The sequence below is a fragment of the Engystomops pustulosus genome, chromosome 2 (genome assembly GCF_040894005.1).
Source record: "Engystomops pustulosus chromosome 2, aEngPut4.maternal, whole genome shotgun sequence".
In the NCBI taxonomy this organism is placed as follows: domain Eukaryota; kingdom Metazoa; phylum Chordata; class Amphibia; order Anura; family Leptodactylidae; genus Engystomops; species Engystomops pustulosus.
In genome coordinates this window covers 72,096,162-72,114,647 of record NC_092412.1, presented here as the reverse complement: position 1 = coordinate 72,114,647, position 18,486 = coordinate 72,096,162, and the positions used below count along the sequence as shown (strand labels likewise).

The following is an 18,486-nucleotide window of genomic DNA, read 5'->3' as shown; positions in this document are numbered from 1 at the left end:
ACTATAAGGCGCACAAAAAATCCTTTGATTCTCTCAGAAATCAAAGGTGCGTCTTATAGTCCAGTGCGCCTTATATATGAACCGCAGTTACAGAAAACAGCTGCCTTGAGCTGTGCACAGGTCCGCCACCTGCTGGTCATTCATCCTTATAATCCGGAGCACCTTATATATGAACCTAGACGTTTTAGCAGGCTTTTATTGAAGGTGCGCCTTATAATCCAGTGCGCCTTATAGTCCGAAAAATAAGGTATTTTATGACATGTAGTCATGTAAAACATCTTTATACAAAACAAAACTTTTCACAAATAATATATATACGCAAACAAGCAGTTAGGAACACCTGAGTGAAGTTGGCCCCCCCACCTTGCTCAAATCAAACAAAATTGGTGTCAAACGTTTGTGCTACGTTTGTGCTGGTTTGTGCAGAAGAAATTTTCGCTTGTGCCGCTATAGTTTTTAAGATTTTAATGAAAGTTTCCAGAGGTCATCAGAGGTCAACCAGCCCCCCCACGTTGCCCAAATCAAACAAAACTGGGACCGAACAATTCTGCTACGTTTGTGCTGGTTTGTGCTGCTCAAATTTTTGTTTGTGCTGCTTTTGTTTTGAATATATGAACGAAAAATGAAAGTTCAAAAGTTCAGCCAGCCCCCCCACATTAACCGAATCAAACAAAGCTGGTGTCAAACGTTAGTGCTAAGTTTGTGCTGGTTTGTGCAGCAAAAATTTTTGTTTGTGCAGCTATCATTTTTAATATATTCATACTTTTTTGCAGAGGTCATCAGAGTTCATTTCTTCCAAAGTACAATGTGTTTGCTAGCTCCCCCTGGTGATCAAACCAGGGAAGTGTCACTAAGTTTGTTTTTTTACCAGTTCATCCTAAACACCTCAAACACCTGAACATACCTTAAAAATTATATATAGCAGCACAAACAAAAATTTTTGCAGCACAAACCAGCACAAACGTAGCACTAACATTTGACACCAGTTTTGTTTGATTCCGTTAATGTGGGGGGGCTGCTTGAACTTTTGAACTTTCATTTTTTGTTCATATATTCAAAACAAAAGCAGCACAAACAAAAATTTGCGCAGCACAAACCAGCACAAACGTAGCAGAATTGTTCGGCACCAGTTTTGTTTGATTTGGGCAATGTGGGGGGGCTGGTTGACCTCTGATGACCTCTGGAAACTTTCATTAATATCTTGAAAACGATAGCGGCACAAACAAAAATTTCTGCTGCACAAACCAGCACAAACGTAGCACAAACGTTTGACACCAATTTTGTTTGATTTGAACAAGGTGGGGGGGCCAACTTCACTCAGGTGTTAGGAACTCCCAACTTATAGACAACTCCGAGTTACAGACCTCTCTGCCCACTGTTACCTATGGTGAAGCTCTCTGTATACTGATAACTTACTGAACTTTACCCCCAGGCAACTATAATCAAAGGTGTCTGCAATGAAGCTTTATTGTTAAAGGTCAACTACCATGGTGGTGGTGGTGGGGGGGGGGGGCAGGCTGAAATTCAGAGTGTGGGGGCGTGTATATATAATTAAACATCGGAGCCAAGATGCGCTCCGGTGAAGTAGGCTAATTAGCAAATTTTTATTAAGTCTTTTTAAGACGCCTGATGTTGTTAAGAAAGAAGGTTCCAAGCACTAGTGATGGTAGATGTACTTAAATCGTTGTTCCTATGACAATCCAGCATCACACTTACAGCTTAAAGATCACCCATAACTAAAGTGAGCAGCTGCTAGAGTTATTTCCGATGTAGCAGTGTTACACTGCTAGCGTCATCAGAACCCCTTTGATAACGCTAGCAGACACTGCCATACAGTACAATAGGGGGCAGGACTAGGGGCATGACGATTGGCAGTCACTGCCGGGCCTATGGAGCTTTCAGCATGTACCGGCGTTTCTATCGTACAGCGCAGCAGTGTTTGCTAGCGCTATCGGAGGGTTCCCATAACGCTAGCAGTGTAACACTGCTGCATCGGAGATAGCACTCGGAGCTGCTTGCATTAGTAAGCAGCACCTAGTGCTTTTGTTACGGGTGACAGGTCCTCTTTAAGTATAAATTTGATTAACGGGGTATTCCCACAAAAACAAAATTCTTAAATGTATTCAGGATAACAAAATGAAACTTTCTCTAATTCAATGTTATTAACAAAATACAACATTTTACAGATATAATTCCAACCTGTCTCTATCAGTCTTGGTGTACATTTTGGTTGTCCATGGATATGACCATAAACTCCTGACTATGTTCGGCAGATTCCTGTCACATGAATAGCTTCTCTTGTACTGGAGGGAGAGGGGAGGATGCAGAGAGCACTACAGACAGAGGCAATTACTGTCCAGCAGCAGCAGCACTAGAGGAGACAGCAGAAGCTATACAGACAAGATAAGCGCTGGATTCGAGGGAAGAGGGGCATTGCAGGGCTGACTGTGTGTTTTATAGGTGAGGTAGCAGAGCTGAGTGTGTCATTCGGGGACATGTATCTTAGTTTTTTTCTCTTTGGTGTATTATTGAGACTTTTGGCAGATCTTTTTGCGCCTTATGCAAATATCTCAAATCCACATGGACACAAGCCATGTAAGGGGAGGTAATATACAGAAGTGGACAATACTGTACATTTTTAAATTTTGGATTTGAGGTCGTGGCCTGCATTTTTATGCACTCTAGTCACACCCCAGGGAGATGCGGACATATGAGGCAGTGGTCACACTGTTAACGCATGCATTTTTGCATCACAACAGCTGAATAGAGAAGATTTTCCTTATAACATTGCTGTCAACATGGTGTTTACAAAATGCATTTGTTAACAAGATGTTAACACTTACATTAAGATAGCATTAAAAATGTGTGTGTGTAAGGAAACCTACCATCTCGGATCTACCTATTTAGGTAGCTCCAGTGGTAGGTTCAGCTAATAAATGCCATAGCAGACCTTTTTAGGGCTGATCCTTGAGTGGCCACTGACTTTGGAAAAGTTTTATTGCCCTAATATGCAAATTAGTGAAAAAGGCTCCTGGGGAGTGGAGTAGCCGTAGCTGAGGATACACGGCGCAGCAACTCCACGCTAAAGTAGCCTCTTTCGATCATCCTATGATGTCATCTTCAGCACGCAGCTCCTTGTAGCTGCGCACACTCGTCTGCGCTCTGCATAGACTATTAAGGCAAAGGCGGTGCGCGTACTCGGCTCCAAAGCTGGAGCTTTTGAGCATGCGCAGTGCCTATGTGTCAGACACTTGCAGAATGTTCAGAAGCTAAATGAAAGTGTAAATAAACTTGTACCCTGATAATCTAAGCATATTGTCAGCACAGAGCATCTTACAGCGCTAGAGGAATCATGATGTGTTTGTTTAGAGAGTCCCCGTCCACACTATGGAAACTTACAATGACCATCACTGTGTTATAGGAGCTAAAATAGCAATAAAACTGAGTAACATTGGAAAGTAAAGGGTTAAAAATTATCTTTATTGTGGACATTACTAGGGGATTACAATTTGAGAACTTTCTTTCATAGGCAAACCCCTTTAAAAAAAAAACCTACAGAACAGAATCTTGTGTGTAACACGGTTAAATAATGTGTATGTGTGTAAGCAAGAATATTACCTAGTTGCCATTATTTTTACACTGACACATTTGCTTGGACTGGCGTGGATTTTTATAGACAATCCCTGCATATTCCTATTGTTCCTGCAGGTGCTACCAGCCAAGTTGGAAACAGCCCCAGGGAAGAACTCAGATGCTCTTTTTCTGTAAAGTACAAATTACCTGATACAACATGACTGGTTCAACCTCGTAACCAAGAATATCTGCAAATTCTTTAGCAATTACACTTTTCCCACACCCCTAAAAAACAAAAGTAATATTATTAATATTAAGTTGATCAAAAACAAGGAGCTTGTAGAAAACACATAAAAAGGTATATAAGAATGCTAAAAGAATGCTTTTATTTCTACAAATTTACCTTCCCTCCTATCAGGCACATGTCTTTAACCATATGGGACTGCATCATCTCAGCCAACAGCTGATCATGTGTACTTGTTCTTATGAACTGGGATGATCTGGAGTGTAGCTGCATAGGCCGTTTACCTGCTGTCACCTGGAAAAAATATACACCTTCACTGATCATTTTCACCTACAAAGATGCCTAGTAATAAAGTTGCAAGATGCCATAAACATTATTTCAGGACACTTTGTAACGTCACAAGGCAGCCAGTGCTTTTCAATTGTGTGAAAAAACGAGATAGACCAATGCTTTGTACCGAAGAATATGCACAAATTCTATGTTAGGCCCAGTTCACACCTGTGTCTGGTCTTTCCATTACACTCTTCATTTTGCACTTTTTTTCCTACTATGAATGATGGTATGTGTAACGGAACCTGCATATCGCAAGTGTCAACTAGCCTAAATCATTTGTTCTATACATGAAAAACTGTTTAATACTGTTTAGTTAGTCGGTGATGCCCAGCATAGTTCAAACAAGATAGCCAGCACTGGGCATACCTGGGCAAGTCCCGGGGCCCAGAGCTGCTGGGGGGTCCCAAATAAGGCTGTACGTAAGGAATCCATCGGGGTGAGGGAGGCTGTATCTAATGAATCCACAGGGTGTGAGGGGGGCTTATATAAAATAACCATGAGGGGGCTGTTTGGTATGATAAACTAAGGAATATTTTGGTGTTATAAACTAGGGAACTGTTTTAGTTTCTGACTTTTTAATGCCGCCACGTAAATTTACTGCAAAGGGGCCCACTGAGGTTCTGTCACCCCCAGGGGTCTACTGAAACCTGGAGCCGACCCTGCAGACAGCAACACGACAACATTAATACCATACAACAATTCATCTATTATTTAATATAGCATTTTACCGGTATTGTTATGTCCTTGCCACTAGTCTGTATGTGGACTCTAGCCGAAATGCTGTCAGCATTCTGATCTGGCTCCACTTTTACAATTTTTAGGGAAACAGGAGCCCTCTCTGCATCCAGGAGCTCAAATCTCTGAAAAAAACAACACAATATTAGGATATCAAAAATATATACAAAAAACAATACACTCCAATGGATACTCCAATGATGCCTTGGGTTAAAACATATCAGAGCCTCTCGTAAGCTCAGACCAAGTGATCTTCAGATCCCATCAGAGTCTGTGAGCTACTGGGCCTTAATCTGTAGCTCACATTTCCAAATATGTCTTTAACTTCTGGTACCTCCAGTTCTGTAGCTCACAAAGCCACAAGCCTGAACCAAAAGCATGTTTCTAGCACAGACGCTTGTACAGGCAATTTTACTCCCTAAAGGAAACCTACCACTTTGAAATTGTACTTCTAAACTTCAAATACCGAGCACCAGCGCAGGGTGAGGTGGTGCCGGAGCATATCTTTGTTATTCTCATAAACTGATGTATTGCTTTTAAACGCTTTTGTAATCTTTATATTCAAAGCAGCTTCGGCGCACGGTGGTACGCGCTCGGTGCACCATGCGCACGCATGGCGCACCAATGAACGTACCACCGTGCGGCAAGCACGTACCACCGTACCTCCCTCAGTCTTGGCCATGAGCTGCAGGCACTTTAATGTTCTCTCATTGCTGCAGCTCTCGGCCCTGATGAAAGGTCATGAACCTAGGTTCGCTGTGCTAGAGCGGTTACCCTCCCTCTCCTCCAGCAGTCAATGGGGCTATAAGTTAGCCCCTTTCAGTGCAGCTAACTCATAGCCAAAGCACACTTTCATGTACATACGTTTTATGGGTATTCTCATTTCTAATATGACTCATCTCTGCTCATTTTCAGATGACTTTGCAAGACATTTTTTCTATAGGTAAACAGGCAAGATTTTCTCAAAAGGACATTTCATCCCCATGCTGATAGTTTAGTGGGGTAATTATTTAACTACTTCACTAATCAATTGCACGATATGTATTCAGTGGTAAATCCATCAAAATGTGAAACCAAAAAACCCATTGTCTAAAAGTTACATTAAATGTGCAGTAAGAAAGTAAATGCTTTATTATACAGGCAGTCCCCGAGTTACGTACAAAATAGGTTCTTTAGGTTTGTTTTAATTTGAATTTGTATTGAAGTCGGAACAGTTGTATTTTATCATTGTCACTCCAGACACAATTTATATTGTCCCAGTGACAATTGAACATTCTAATTTTTTTGATGTCATGGGTAAAAGGATTATCAATAAAACTTCATTATAGACACCTTAAAACTGATCATTGTGGCCTGGGAGTAAAGTAAATAATCCGGAGTAGTCACAATGGACAGAGAGGTGGTCTGTAAGTCGGTGTCATTAAGTTGGGGACTGACAGTATTGTATTTTATTGCGGACTACAAATCTTCTTTGGAGAATTTACCTTTAATGTGTCTTCTACAGCAGTTCTGCCTTCTTTTCCCAACATAACATTGTATGGATACAGTCTTTGAATAACTTGTTGAGAAGACATCAAGGGGAATACATTCTTGAGATATAAAAGAAAAAATAGATTAGGTCTTTTTTTAGTATACAGGACAACATAGAGATGATGTAAGAGGCCCATACCACAGCATAAAGTACAATGACCTGAGCTGTTTCAGACGACTAGAACCCCATGTGCTGAGTTCACATAGAGTGCAGCCGGGTGGTATTCCTGGAAAGCCAGACATGTCCCCGATCACCATAAAGTCAAGCCAGTGTATTTATAGAACTCATTACATAAACAAGAGTAGCTGTAATGTTTTAACAAGGAATGTGTTGAGTTAAATCTTTGCAGATGTATTTTTAGGCATCCCATTAACTCTGCATGAAATGTTTGAAGTGAACAGCGAGTATCCTACTAATCCTAAAAACTATGCCAACTGCACGACTGTTCAGCCTCTTAATAAATGGCCATGGGTGATTTCAACCAATGTAAATTCATTCATCAAAACAATGTGTGCTGCCAGCCTATACACAAACATGAGGAAATGAAATGTCCCTACTAGTTTTTGTGGCCTCTGCCTTAGACTAACACAAAAGCCGTTGTAGAATATAATCCACGCAATATCCGAATATTCAGTATGATAAATGGCATCTATCTGTGTTCAATGGCAATGGAAAACAATACTGTGTATTGGGCACCCAGAACAAACTCTACATGTTTGCTGAAATGGTAAGGAAAGCTAAAGAAATACATTTGGTAAAAGCATATAGATTACATATGCAACATCCCCCACCGGGGCCTAGCCCTTTGAGGTGAGGCCTGGAGACAGCCGGGGCCCGCGGTACCGGAGTGGCTGGCGGTTGCGGCCTAAGCACGCTATCGTCACGGTGCTTGGTACGGGGGAACCGGAGGGCTGTCCTACAGCCTGGCAGGTCTCCAGCAGGGTGGTGTTGGCAAGAAATGATGAGGGAGAGGCTGCTATAGCGGATCTCCCTGGGGCAACCCCTTAATGTCCCGAGTGTGAGTCTCTGGGTGATGGACAGGGTGCCGGTGATGAAGGCAGCCGTATTAGCAGGGACCAGACGGAGACAGAAGTTGAAGAAAACAACTTACAGTTCTTTATTTGAACCGGCAGGAACCGCAGCAACGTGCCTTTAACAGGTAGATGGAGTGCTGAGATGTGAGTTGGAGGGAGCCTCAGGAGATAGTTCACCAGCCTGGATGTAGAGGGCAGGCTGGGAGGCAGCTGTGTCCTGGTAGGAAGCTTCAGCTTGTCCTGTAGGGCTTCAGGTATCACCTTTAAAGGTAAGATGATACCCCTTTCCTCACTACACTAACTCTAGTCTTCTTGCTCCACTCTTCAGAGGCAGGGGCTAAGCTCTTCCTGCTCTGGTATGGGCTAGACAGAGATTACTCACTCACTCTCTAGGATTCTCCTACACTGGAATCTCTCTCACTGAGAATCCCCTAATGTTCTCCAGAATCTGAGACCCAGAACATTCCTGGCCAGGGGTTTTATTACCTTCCTTTGGTCAGGTGGTGGCTGCTCCTCCAATCACATCTCAGCTTACAGAGCACAGGATGTAACACATATCATTGGACAACAGCATCTTGCATCATACAAAATACTTAACCTCTGCCTTGCCAGGCAGGATTCACCACTGCAATACCCCTATTTCCTATAAGGACCATGTAGTGTAATGGGATTACATGCAGGTGGGACGTATTCGCAAACCCTCCCTCGCCATTGCATCGGCGAGGGTGTTGCATACCCCGGGGGCAATTGAAAGAGCCGCCCTCGGCTCGACTACAGATGGTTTGGGGCACAGAGGGGGCTAAGGGCACTTCTAGGAAGTGCAGGCTATGTGAGGTGTAGGGACAAACCGCCCATGGTCCTGGAGACAGGCACCTGGGTTGGTGTCGGACTAAGACAAAAATATGTAGCTGTATGACAGTTGGTCGCTGACGCCATTAAACCGAACTGTACAGTAGGAAAGGTGTGGTGTCATGTCCTGTAATCCACTCCTTGCACCAAGGCCTGTATATTTGTTTTATCAACACTTCTTCCCTGGCGGCAATTATATAAGGTGTCTATCTGCATTGCGTTAGCATATGCGACACGAGTACCTCCTGACTGGCATCCTTACCCATGTATGGGTGGCATCCAGGTGCTAGCTCTGTAACACCCCCGGTCCCCTTAGGGCCCGCAGTTTACGGACTACCCCCACGTGCAAACCTCAGTTTGAGGGATCAGGTAGCGGTCAGTGTTTTACATAGAAAGACGGTCCGACAAAGCCACACTACAACCTGAATAGCCTATGAAAGGGTTAATGCAGACTACTGGCATATCTTCTGACAGTGTGCAAACAGGTTAAGATCACATTGGCTTAGGAGCCCAATGGGTACACATCTTGAACGTTACAAACGGTACAGAGGTAGATAGGCTACTCAGGGTAGCACGGTAGTAAATGTCTCTTTTCCTGCAAAGAAAAGGCATGGAAGTGCAAACATAATGTCCGTACCTAAAAAGGAAGGCATTAAGTGCAAAATGATAATAAATTATATGGCAACTTTTCCTGGTAGTATCTGGCAAAAGTCTCACAGAAGGTCTCTAATGACAAAGTCCATCTTCTGGGTACAGCCCTTGATGTGGGGAAAAGTGCACTGAGAAGCAAAGGGTCTCCTCTATTTGGAGAGGGACAGAGTCCTTTGTAGGAATCTCTGCGGTGGCAGGAGAAGGGTGCTATCATAGCACATGACAGTGTATAATCTCTTGACTGAGATAAATAAGGGTAGGAGTCTCAGGAAAGTCTCTGGCTCTTTGGGGTAAGGACAGAAATATACAATATGTACACAGTACAGTACCCGAAATGGGCTACAGCCCTTCAGGGGTTAATCTTGCTGCTCAAGAGCAATGGCTGCAGGCATGGGAGCAGGAACTGCAGCAGTGACATCATCAGCCTGGGTGAAGAAAGCAGTGTTGAGATCTGTCACCTGAAGACATCTGGTGGTAGACACTGGAACTGCTGACATGGAACACCCAGAAGCTGGAGCTGGAACAGCAGGGAGGTCACCTACGGCGGCAGGCATCTCAGCAAAGGAAGGAGACAGGCACTTCTCTGACTGACCTTCTGTAGCTGGGGGCGCTGTGGAGCGCATGATGATGACCGCAGGAGCTGTAACTTCTCCATTGCTGACAGCGAAAGGATTGTTGTTCCTGGACTGACCTGTAGCTCTTGGGGGTGCTGTTGCGCTGGCGGTGATAACCTCTGTAGCTGGCAGGGCGTTCTCACCGGACAGCCTGGGCCTCTTAGCAGGTGGTCCTGGATACTCCGCAGAACGATCAGCAGCATTAGATAAGGGGTCAGGCCCCTTTAAGAGAGTCCCTTTTGTAGCCGGGCCTCCTATGGGGAGATGTTGACCCTCTGCAGGGAGGCCGGACTGTACCCCAGCCGGGGCTAAGGGAGATATAGTCACAGTCACTGTGATATAGGCCCTGGGGGCCATGGTACTCACATCCGCGGTGGTCCTCTGGAGGTCCGGAATCGGAGGAGGCAGCCGCTGTGGAGAATCCGCCATTGAAGACTGCGTACGGGAGACAGCAGTAAGCGGTGCAGCAGAAGAAGGTGCCCGAGGCTCGGGGACAGACCATGTGACACTTGGTTCCTCATCTCGGAGGCTGTGCGGCATGTCGGCAGGACAGGAGACAGCACATGGAGAAATCCAAGATGGCTGATTAACCTCTCTGATGCTGGATGGCGGCTGCGCTGACTCTGAGGTACCTCGTGGGCTCTCACTGGCGTTGCAGCGCGGGAGAGTTTCGCGCCAGAGGGCGGAGCTTGAGTCTTTCCCGCCAGGAGTTGTGGCGGGCTGGATTTTCTGCTGCGCCACAGCGCGCTGAGGCAGGATTCGCGCCATACGCGCAGGGGGCGGAGCTTAGCGATGTCTCTGGGTTTTCCCGCCAGTGAAGGTTTTGGCGGGCTGGAATTACTTGCTGCGCCACAGTTTCGTGAGGTAAATGCTTCAGGCCCAGCAGCGCCGGATGTAGCAGAGCTGACAAAGTTCTTTGCAGAGTTTAACCTCTTGAGTGCTGGAGCGGAGCTCGACAGCACGTGGCAGCAGTAAAACACAGTTCAATTCCAGAAACACACGATTACTTGGGCCTAAACCCGGATGGCAGCAGGGTTAGGCAGCACAGTCTTTTTAATAAAGGAAAGTCTTTAATGCCGGAATAAGGCACAGAAGTATCAATCCTGTTCGTGACGCCACTTGCAACATCCCCCACCGGGGCCTAGCCCTTTGAGGTGCGGCCTGGGGACAGCCGGGGCCCGCGGTACCGGAGTGGCTGGCGGTTGCGGCCTAAGCACGCTATCGTCACGGTGCTTGGTACGGGGGAACCGGAGGGCTGTCCTACAGCCTGGCAGGTCTCCAGCAGGGTGGTGTTGGCAAGAAATGATGAGGGAGAGGCTGCTATAGCGGATCTCCCTGGGGCAACCCCTTAATGTCCCGAGTGTGAGTCTCTGGGTGATGGACAGGGTGCCGGTGATGAAGGCAGCCGTATTAGCAGGGACCAGACGGAGACAGAAGTTGAAGAAAACAACTTACAGTTCTTTATTTGAACCGGCAGGAACCGCAGCAACGTGCCTTTAACAGGTAGATGGAGTGCTGAGATGTGAGTTGGAGGGAGCCTCAGGAGATAGTTCACCAGCCTGGATGTAGCGGGCAGGCTGGGAGGCAGCTGTGTCCTGGTAGGAAGCTTCAGCTTGTCCTGTAGGGCTTCAGGTATCACCTTTAAAGGTAAGATGATACCCCTTTCCTCACTACACTAACTCTAGTCTTCTTGCTCCACTCTTCAGAGGCAGGGGCTAAGCTCTTCCTGCTCTGGTATGGGCTAGACAGAGATTACTCACTCACTCTCTACGATTCTCCTACACTGGAATCTCTCTCATTGAGAATCCCCTAATGTTCTCCAGAATCTGAGACCCAGAACATTCCTGGCCAGGGGTTTTATTACCTTCCTTTGGTCAGGTGGTGGCTGCTCCTCCAATCACATCTCAGCTTACAGAGCACAGGATGTAACACATATCATTGGACAACAGCATCTTGCATCATACAAAATACTTAACCTCTGCCTTGCCAGGCAGGATTCACCACTGCAATACCCCTATGTCCTATAAGGACCATGTAGTGTAATGGGATTACATGCAGGTGGGACGTATTCGCAAACCCTCCCTCGCCATTGCATCGGCGAGGGTGTTGCACATACTTAAAGGGTTAGTACACTTTATGTCATGTTTTTTGTAATGGGTGTGGGGGCAGGATATTAGATAATTAGATAATTATGATATTAGATAATTTATCAATATACAACTATTAAATGTTATGCCCCACGCTTATGATATGTAAAGTAATAATAATTTAAAACATTCATCAGTGTTTTATCCTAACCCATTATATTAACACCTTAAAGGGGTATTCCAGGAATCAGCATAATTCATATACAAATGGGTCCTTAACCCCTTAAGGACGCAGGGATTTTCCGCTCATTTCTCGCTCTCAAACTTAAAAAATCCACAACTTTTTCATTTGTACAGACCTGTGTGAGGGCTTATTTTGTGCGTAACAAATTTTACTTTCCCGAAATGTTATTTATTTTAACATGCCGTGTACTGCGAAGCTGAAAAGAAATTCCAAATATGGAAAAAAAAAAAAAAAAACGTACGTGCGTCATGTTCTTGTGGGCTCAGTTTTTTCGACTTTGTGCGCTCCAAATAACACCTCAGCTTTATTATTTGGTTCGGTGCGATCGCGGTGATACCAAATTTATATAGGTTTTATTGTGTTTTAATACATTTTCAAAAATTAAACGAATGTGTACAAAAAAGAAAAAAAAAATTTTGCCAACTTCTGACGCTAATAACTTTTTCATACGTTGGTGCACGGAGCTGTGTGAGGAGTCATTTTTTGCGAAATGAGCCAACGTTTTCATTGCTACCATTCTGAGGTCTGTGCGACATTTTGATAGTTTTTTATTTCATTTTTTATGTGATGTAAAAAGGTGTAAAAGTCGCATTTCGGACATTTGGGCGCCATTTCCCGCCTCGGAGGTCGCCGCCGGCTGTAACCGTTTTTATATTTTGATAGTTCTGGCATTTTGGGACGCGGCGAAACCTAATATGTTTGTGATTTTTACTGTTTATTATGTTTTATATCAGTTCTAGGGAAAGGGAGGTGATTTGAATTTTTAATATTTTATTAATTTTTTTTAAACTTTTTTTTTCTTTTTTTTCCCACTATTTTTTAGACCATCTAGGGTACATTAACCCTAGATGGTCAGATCGCTCCTACCACTGGCTCATTGTAACGAATCTGCAGAAGCCAGATAGCCTCAAGTCAAACGAAGACCCGAGGCTACCATGGCAACCGATCGCCGCCCCCTGATGACGTTCGGGGGCGCGGCGATTGTAATAAACGCCGACGACGACTATGCCGGCGGCAATGAAAGGGTTAATAGCCGCAATCAGTGCTAGCACCGATCCGCGGTTATTAGCGGTGGGGGTTTTCTGCAATATGCAAAAACCCCCACCCTTGTATGAAGAGGACTCAGCCCGTGAGCCCTCTTCATACATCCCTTATACCTCTGCGCCGTAGAGCTATGGTGCAGAGCGTTAAGGGGTTAAAATATAAGCTAATAAGTAATTAGTTGTCATTTAAAATTTTGCTCCCCATAGCAGAAAAATGCTGCTGACAAATCTCCTCTTTCTGACCAGGTTTATGATTCTGTGAGCTACTGAAATGGACATATGCGCAGCCGAAAATAGGTGGGAACTAGATCTTTATCTGCGGCAAGCATTGCCTTTATCTGCCTGTATCTCCGGTAGATGATGGATGCTATAAACCTGGTGTGATCTGAAAGATGAGATCCTTATCTTTAATATGACACATAGTATGTTTCTAGGAACTTTAGAAGAGTAGATAAGGGGCACCTAAAGGGACATTCCTCTTGCAACCACTAAACTTGATTCATCAGTGAAAATGAGAAGAGTCATATTTGCCTGACTTTGGGGTACATTTTTTATTACTGTAAAAGGGAATTCTACTTAGAAAATTTCATAATGTCCCTGATGTGGCTAGTAGGTTACTGGGGTAAAAACTGGTGACAGGCTGCCTTTAACTTTTTATTTTTCCATTTACAGAGCCATATAAGGGCATGTTTAATGTAAAACATACCTTCTAACTCAACTTAATATGGTTTAGAGTCAAAGACTATGGTTGGGAAGTAAGGGTTCTCCATATGGGATGTTGAACTTCGCATATTTCCCAGAATCCCCTAATGGAACATCAATTGCTATAAGTCTCTACAAGCCTACAAGGCGACCTTAACTGGCAAAGTCTTCTTATGGAGAACTCTTACTTCCCGTCCCTAGTCAAATATTTTATGGCAAATATAAGTAGCAACTATATGGCAATCATACCTTTTTTTACAAACATAAATAATTCTTTATTTTAATTGTCGGAACATCTTTACACAGGGTGACACCTATTGCCTTTATGGTCTCGGGATATGAATACAAAATATAGCACCATATATTCAGTTCACCCAACACTATTGCACCGCTTATTCCCAGGTGCCAGGCATCTCTCCCAAAGCCAGGTTTGTATGCATAAGAAATATCAACATACAAAAACAGCCAAATATTGACACTTATAAACCCTTTATTTCTTTTTGTTAATTACTTTTATATATAATCTACAAAAAAGGGGTTATTTAATATGCATTTCAAGTTTATCTGAACACTGTTCATAACTGTGTTAAATTTTAGGGCCATGGCTGTCCGTCAGATTGATCGGTTAAACACATCATCTGTAGTGGCCAGACATAAACTGGTGTGAGGAATTTTCCATGTAAGCAGATGTCATACATGTGTTTCACTACCTGTAGTTGTTTCTGACAGATCCCCTTAAAGGAAGGTTAATGTGGCTTTAATCATATTCTATACGGTTTGTAGTTTTATTCTCAAGTAGCATTTAGCTCAGATAATACACTAGGATATAATCATATAAAGAACCATTCTTTGTAGGGAAACTAAACGATTATGTAAGCTTTAGTGTATTCCTGAAACATTCATCTCTCAGATCTCCATATATAGACCTTTTTGGGTTTAATTTAAGACTAATGTTAGCAGACCACTTGTACATGTGATAACAATTAATAAAACACTGGATTTAGGTCAGAATCCATAATAAAAATAGTTACAAACTGTATCCAGTAGGTCTGTAAGCTATTTGAATATAGTATACTGTATTACTTTATAACGGGACGTTATCAAATAACCTGAAACACAAGCTCTTGCAGTTTCTGATAAACTATATGCACATGCAAATCTGAACCAGCCTCTAGTACAGTGATGGCCAACCTATGACACGCGTGTCAGCACTGACACACGTAGCCATTTTCAGTGACACACGGCTGCTGGAGAAAAATTGCTGTAGTGCAGTTGTCTGTTGTCTGGGGCCGGTCGGGCGGTCGGTTGGCGATGTGGTCTGCAGCGAGCGGCTGCATCTCAGTCAGAGAGATAGCAGCTGCTGCTCCTGTCCTCCTGTCCTGCTCTGCAGAGGCCGCCCAATGATGCCAGAGTGGAGCGTTGGAGGCAGAGCAGCCCCAGCTCGCAAAGACGCAACCTATGCTGTGCCTGCGCGGGAACATCTACACAGGAGCTGAAGCGGCCTGAAGAGGAGTAACGGAGGCTCGTGGTGTCATTGGAGCTTGTGCCAGTTAGGTAAGTTCATTTATTGAGTTGAGCTCTGCCGGGCTGGGCTGTGATGTACACTCTTTTGGGGGGCACTTCTCAGGACACAAATGTCCTTAAAACTAGCTGTTGCTGGACTGCCACAGGTTCACCATCACTGGAATAATTCCCCCTCACCCTCACTTATCTTAGTTCATGGCACCCCACACAAGTTAAATAACAGCAAGACCAACAAAAGAAACCAACTGACAGATTAACAAAGAAATCACTAAGCAGGTACGTTAAATAACTATACGTTTTTGTTATTTAAACTCTAAATATCACAAAATTAGGTTTTTTTTCTCAAGGTGACACACCACCCAAGTTATGCTCGGTTTTTTGGCAAATTTTGACACACCAAGCTCAAAAGGTTGCCCATCACTGCTCTAGTATTAAGTTTAGAAATACTCTTCCTTCCTTTAAATCATATTCAAGGCACACAGCTGCCTCATAATATTATGAATTATGCATAAATACAATATTTAAATGAATTATTGAGGAAACTATTTAAAATTGTACCAATGTAAGTAGTTTACCAAAATGCCAATAGCTGCTGCCAAATTGTCTGCTGGAAAGTCTGGAAGCCCTAGGGTAGCAGATTCAAGAGAGCAGAGTGTTGTAGCAAATGACAGGAGCTGAGAAATTCTGAAAGAGAAGTTAAATTAAATTTTTCTATTATGGCTGTTATAAAAGTATGTAACAATCAAATTGTCTAATACAAAGAAATATGACATAGTAAAGTTTGACTGGCTGGGGGTGGTAGGCTTATACAACATAACATCCCATTGTACAGTGCTCCCGCCCCATAGTACTGATGCACCCAATGTCTGTCACCAAACACGACAGGAAGCACTAGGAGAGACTTCTCAGTCGCCCCTGGTGAGAGGAGTTCAGTAACATATTGGAGTGTCAAAAGTTTGAGGACACTAAATCCAGTGCAGCTACAATCCTGGAATATAAAAAAAATTTCACGGTCCTGTGAAAGAGCACACAGATGTCTATGGCACATCTAATACTGTCTACAGTTTTGCATGGTCAAAACTGCTGACAGATTCTAAGACCATAGGGAATGAGATATTAACACACTATTGTTCCATGTGAAACTCCATAATGAATGAGAATTGCTTATGATCACAGGAATTACCTTCACTCCTATATTTTCATACCTACTACTATAATTCTCTTGAGAGGAGCCAGGGGCATAACAGTAGGAGTAGCAGCCATAGGAGCTACTATGAGGCCCAAAGTGTCAGCGAGGCCTAGAACCAGACCTGACACACAGCAAACAATAGGGTATGTACACCTTTATATACATATTATGCTGCACATTGTACAGCATAGTACGTATATAACAGTGCATATCATGGGCAGCATACTGATGAGATGGGAGCTCAGATGAGAAATGTTAGTGAAGAGGAAAGCAGGGTGGCTTCCCCCATGTGGTCTGAAGCTACTGGACTGCATGAAGTCAGATCTGTGGCCTCTGACAGCCCCCCGCCCCCGGGAAAGGAAGACTGCATGAGTAGTGAGTATATACATGTATGTATGAGTGTATAAATGTATGGATATGCATATATAATGTATAAATGCAGTATGTGTGTATATGATTTATATATGAGTGTATATGTTATAGGTCTGTTTAACCTGAGTGAAATTAGCTTTTGTGCCACTATCATTTTTAAATATTAATAAAAGTTTCCAGAGGTCATCAGAGGTCAATCAGCCCCCCCCAACACATTACCCAAAATGTTAACATCTTCAAAACAAAATCGGCACAAACAAAAATTTGAACAGCACAAACATAGCACAATTGATTGCCTCAAATTTTGTTTGAGTTAGGTAATATGGGGGGGGGGGGAGGGCGCTGGTTGAACTCAGATGACCTCTAGAAACTTTCATTCATAACTTAAAAATGATAATGGCACAAACACACATTTCTACTGCACAAACCTAGCACAAACATTTGACACCAATTTTGTTAGAAATGAACAAGGTGACTGTATATGGGTATAAGTTGTATTCATGCTGTATATGAGTATTTTGTGTGTTTACACTGTACACATGTGTATATGTGATGTGCATATACTGTATGTGTAATTATTTGACATATGTATATATACTATATGTCTGTGCATCTGATGTGTATATACTGGATGTACAAGTGTATAAATGTATTTTTGAGTCCATAAATGTGTGTTATTGTATAAACAAGTGCATATTTTTTTAAGGGGAAACTGAGGCCCCATGCAGAAGTTTTCTGTGGGGCCCAGCGTCTCAGTTATGTCCCTTAGAGGAACCTTCGGACAACCCCTTTAATAGCTTCGCGTGGAACTGTCATCAGGAATTAGAATCTGAGGGAAGCTTTTCCCTGATTTCCTTGGTGACTGACACACTGCTCCACAAATCCATAAACATCTGCTGTATTCTATTATTCAAACCATACAATTATTGTGCCTTAGGCTACTAGGAGAGCAAGGCAGTCTCTATAGTAAGGACCCCTGCTTCATATTCGCTGGACATATCTACTTTTACATAATAAGGCTGGATCATGGAAAAGAGCTGCAGTTCCATTGGGTTTGAAATTAATTCACAGTAAATGCTCTGATATATCGCAAACAGGAGAGGAAATTTATTGCAATATTTTAACTATAGTATTGTACATTGTTCTTTTCTGGGCCTTTGTTACTCTTAACATACAAAGACAAGACATCCAATTTCTATAAATGTACCATCAGCCCAAGACTATATAGACACACAAAGATCAGGTGAATTCTTATTAATATGTTTTAGACCAGTGATGGCAAACCTTTTAGAGGCCGAGTGCCCAAACTACAACATAGACCCGCTTATTTATCGAAAAGTGCCAACACAGAAATGTAATTTGTGATTTATACTCCCTTCTCTGTCACAGCTTTCATTGATACCAGCACCTGAGGACACCAATAAAGCAGAAAATAGTCCCAGGTAGAGCTGTCACAAAATAGCTCTGTGCACAGCAAGTCCTGGGCTGTCTGGGACTGCAGGAAGATGTCATCTCTGGTGATGGCCTGAGTGCCCACAGAAAGGGCTCCGAGTGCCACCTCTGGCACCAGTGCCATAGGTTCGCCATCACTGTTTTAGACTGTATATAAGTAATGCTGGAGCACATCCAGATTGGAAGATAAACCATGAGTAAGGCTCTGTTAAGCTGAAATGCGTAGGTTTTATACCTTATACATACTTATATACCTTTTGGATTATTGCAAGTTAGATGCTAAACTGCACTCCTATACAGATCTCATCA

The 18,486-nt window shown here is 43.3% G+C and overlaps 1 protein-coding gene across 1 annotated transcript in view; it reads right to left on the bottom strand.

Moving 5' to 3' along the window:
• The window catches only part of VWA8 (von Willebrand factor A domain containing 8), a 209,711-nt gene that overhangs the window by 154,745 nt on the left and 36,480 nt on the right, over positions 1 to 18,486 (bottom strand). The window contains exons 9-13 of the mRNA XM_072135279.1: positions 15,740 to 15,848; positions 6,370 to 6,474; positions 4,879 to 5,010; positions 3,977 to 4,111; positions 3,781 to 3,858 (exon numbers count right to left, since the gene is read on the bottom strand). Of these exons, the coding sequence (XP_071991380.1) occupies positions 3,781 to 3,858; positions 3,977 to 4,111; positions 4,879 to 5,010; positions 6,370 to 6,474; positions 15,740 to 15,848 (559 nt within the window). The remainder of the gene's footprint in view (positions 1 to 3,780; positions 3,859 to 3,976; positions 4,112 to 4,878; positions 5,011 to 6,369; positions 6,475 to 15,739; positions 15,849 to 18,486) is intronic.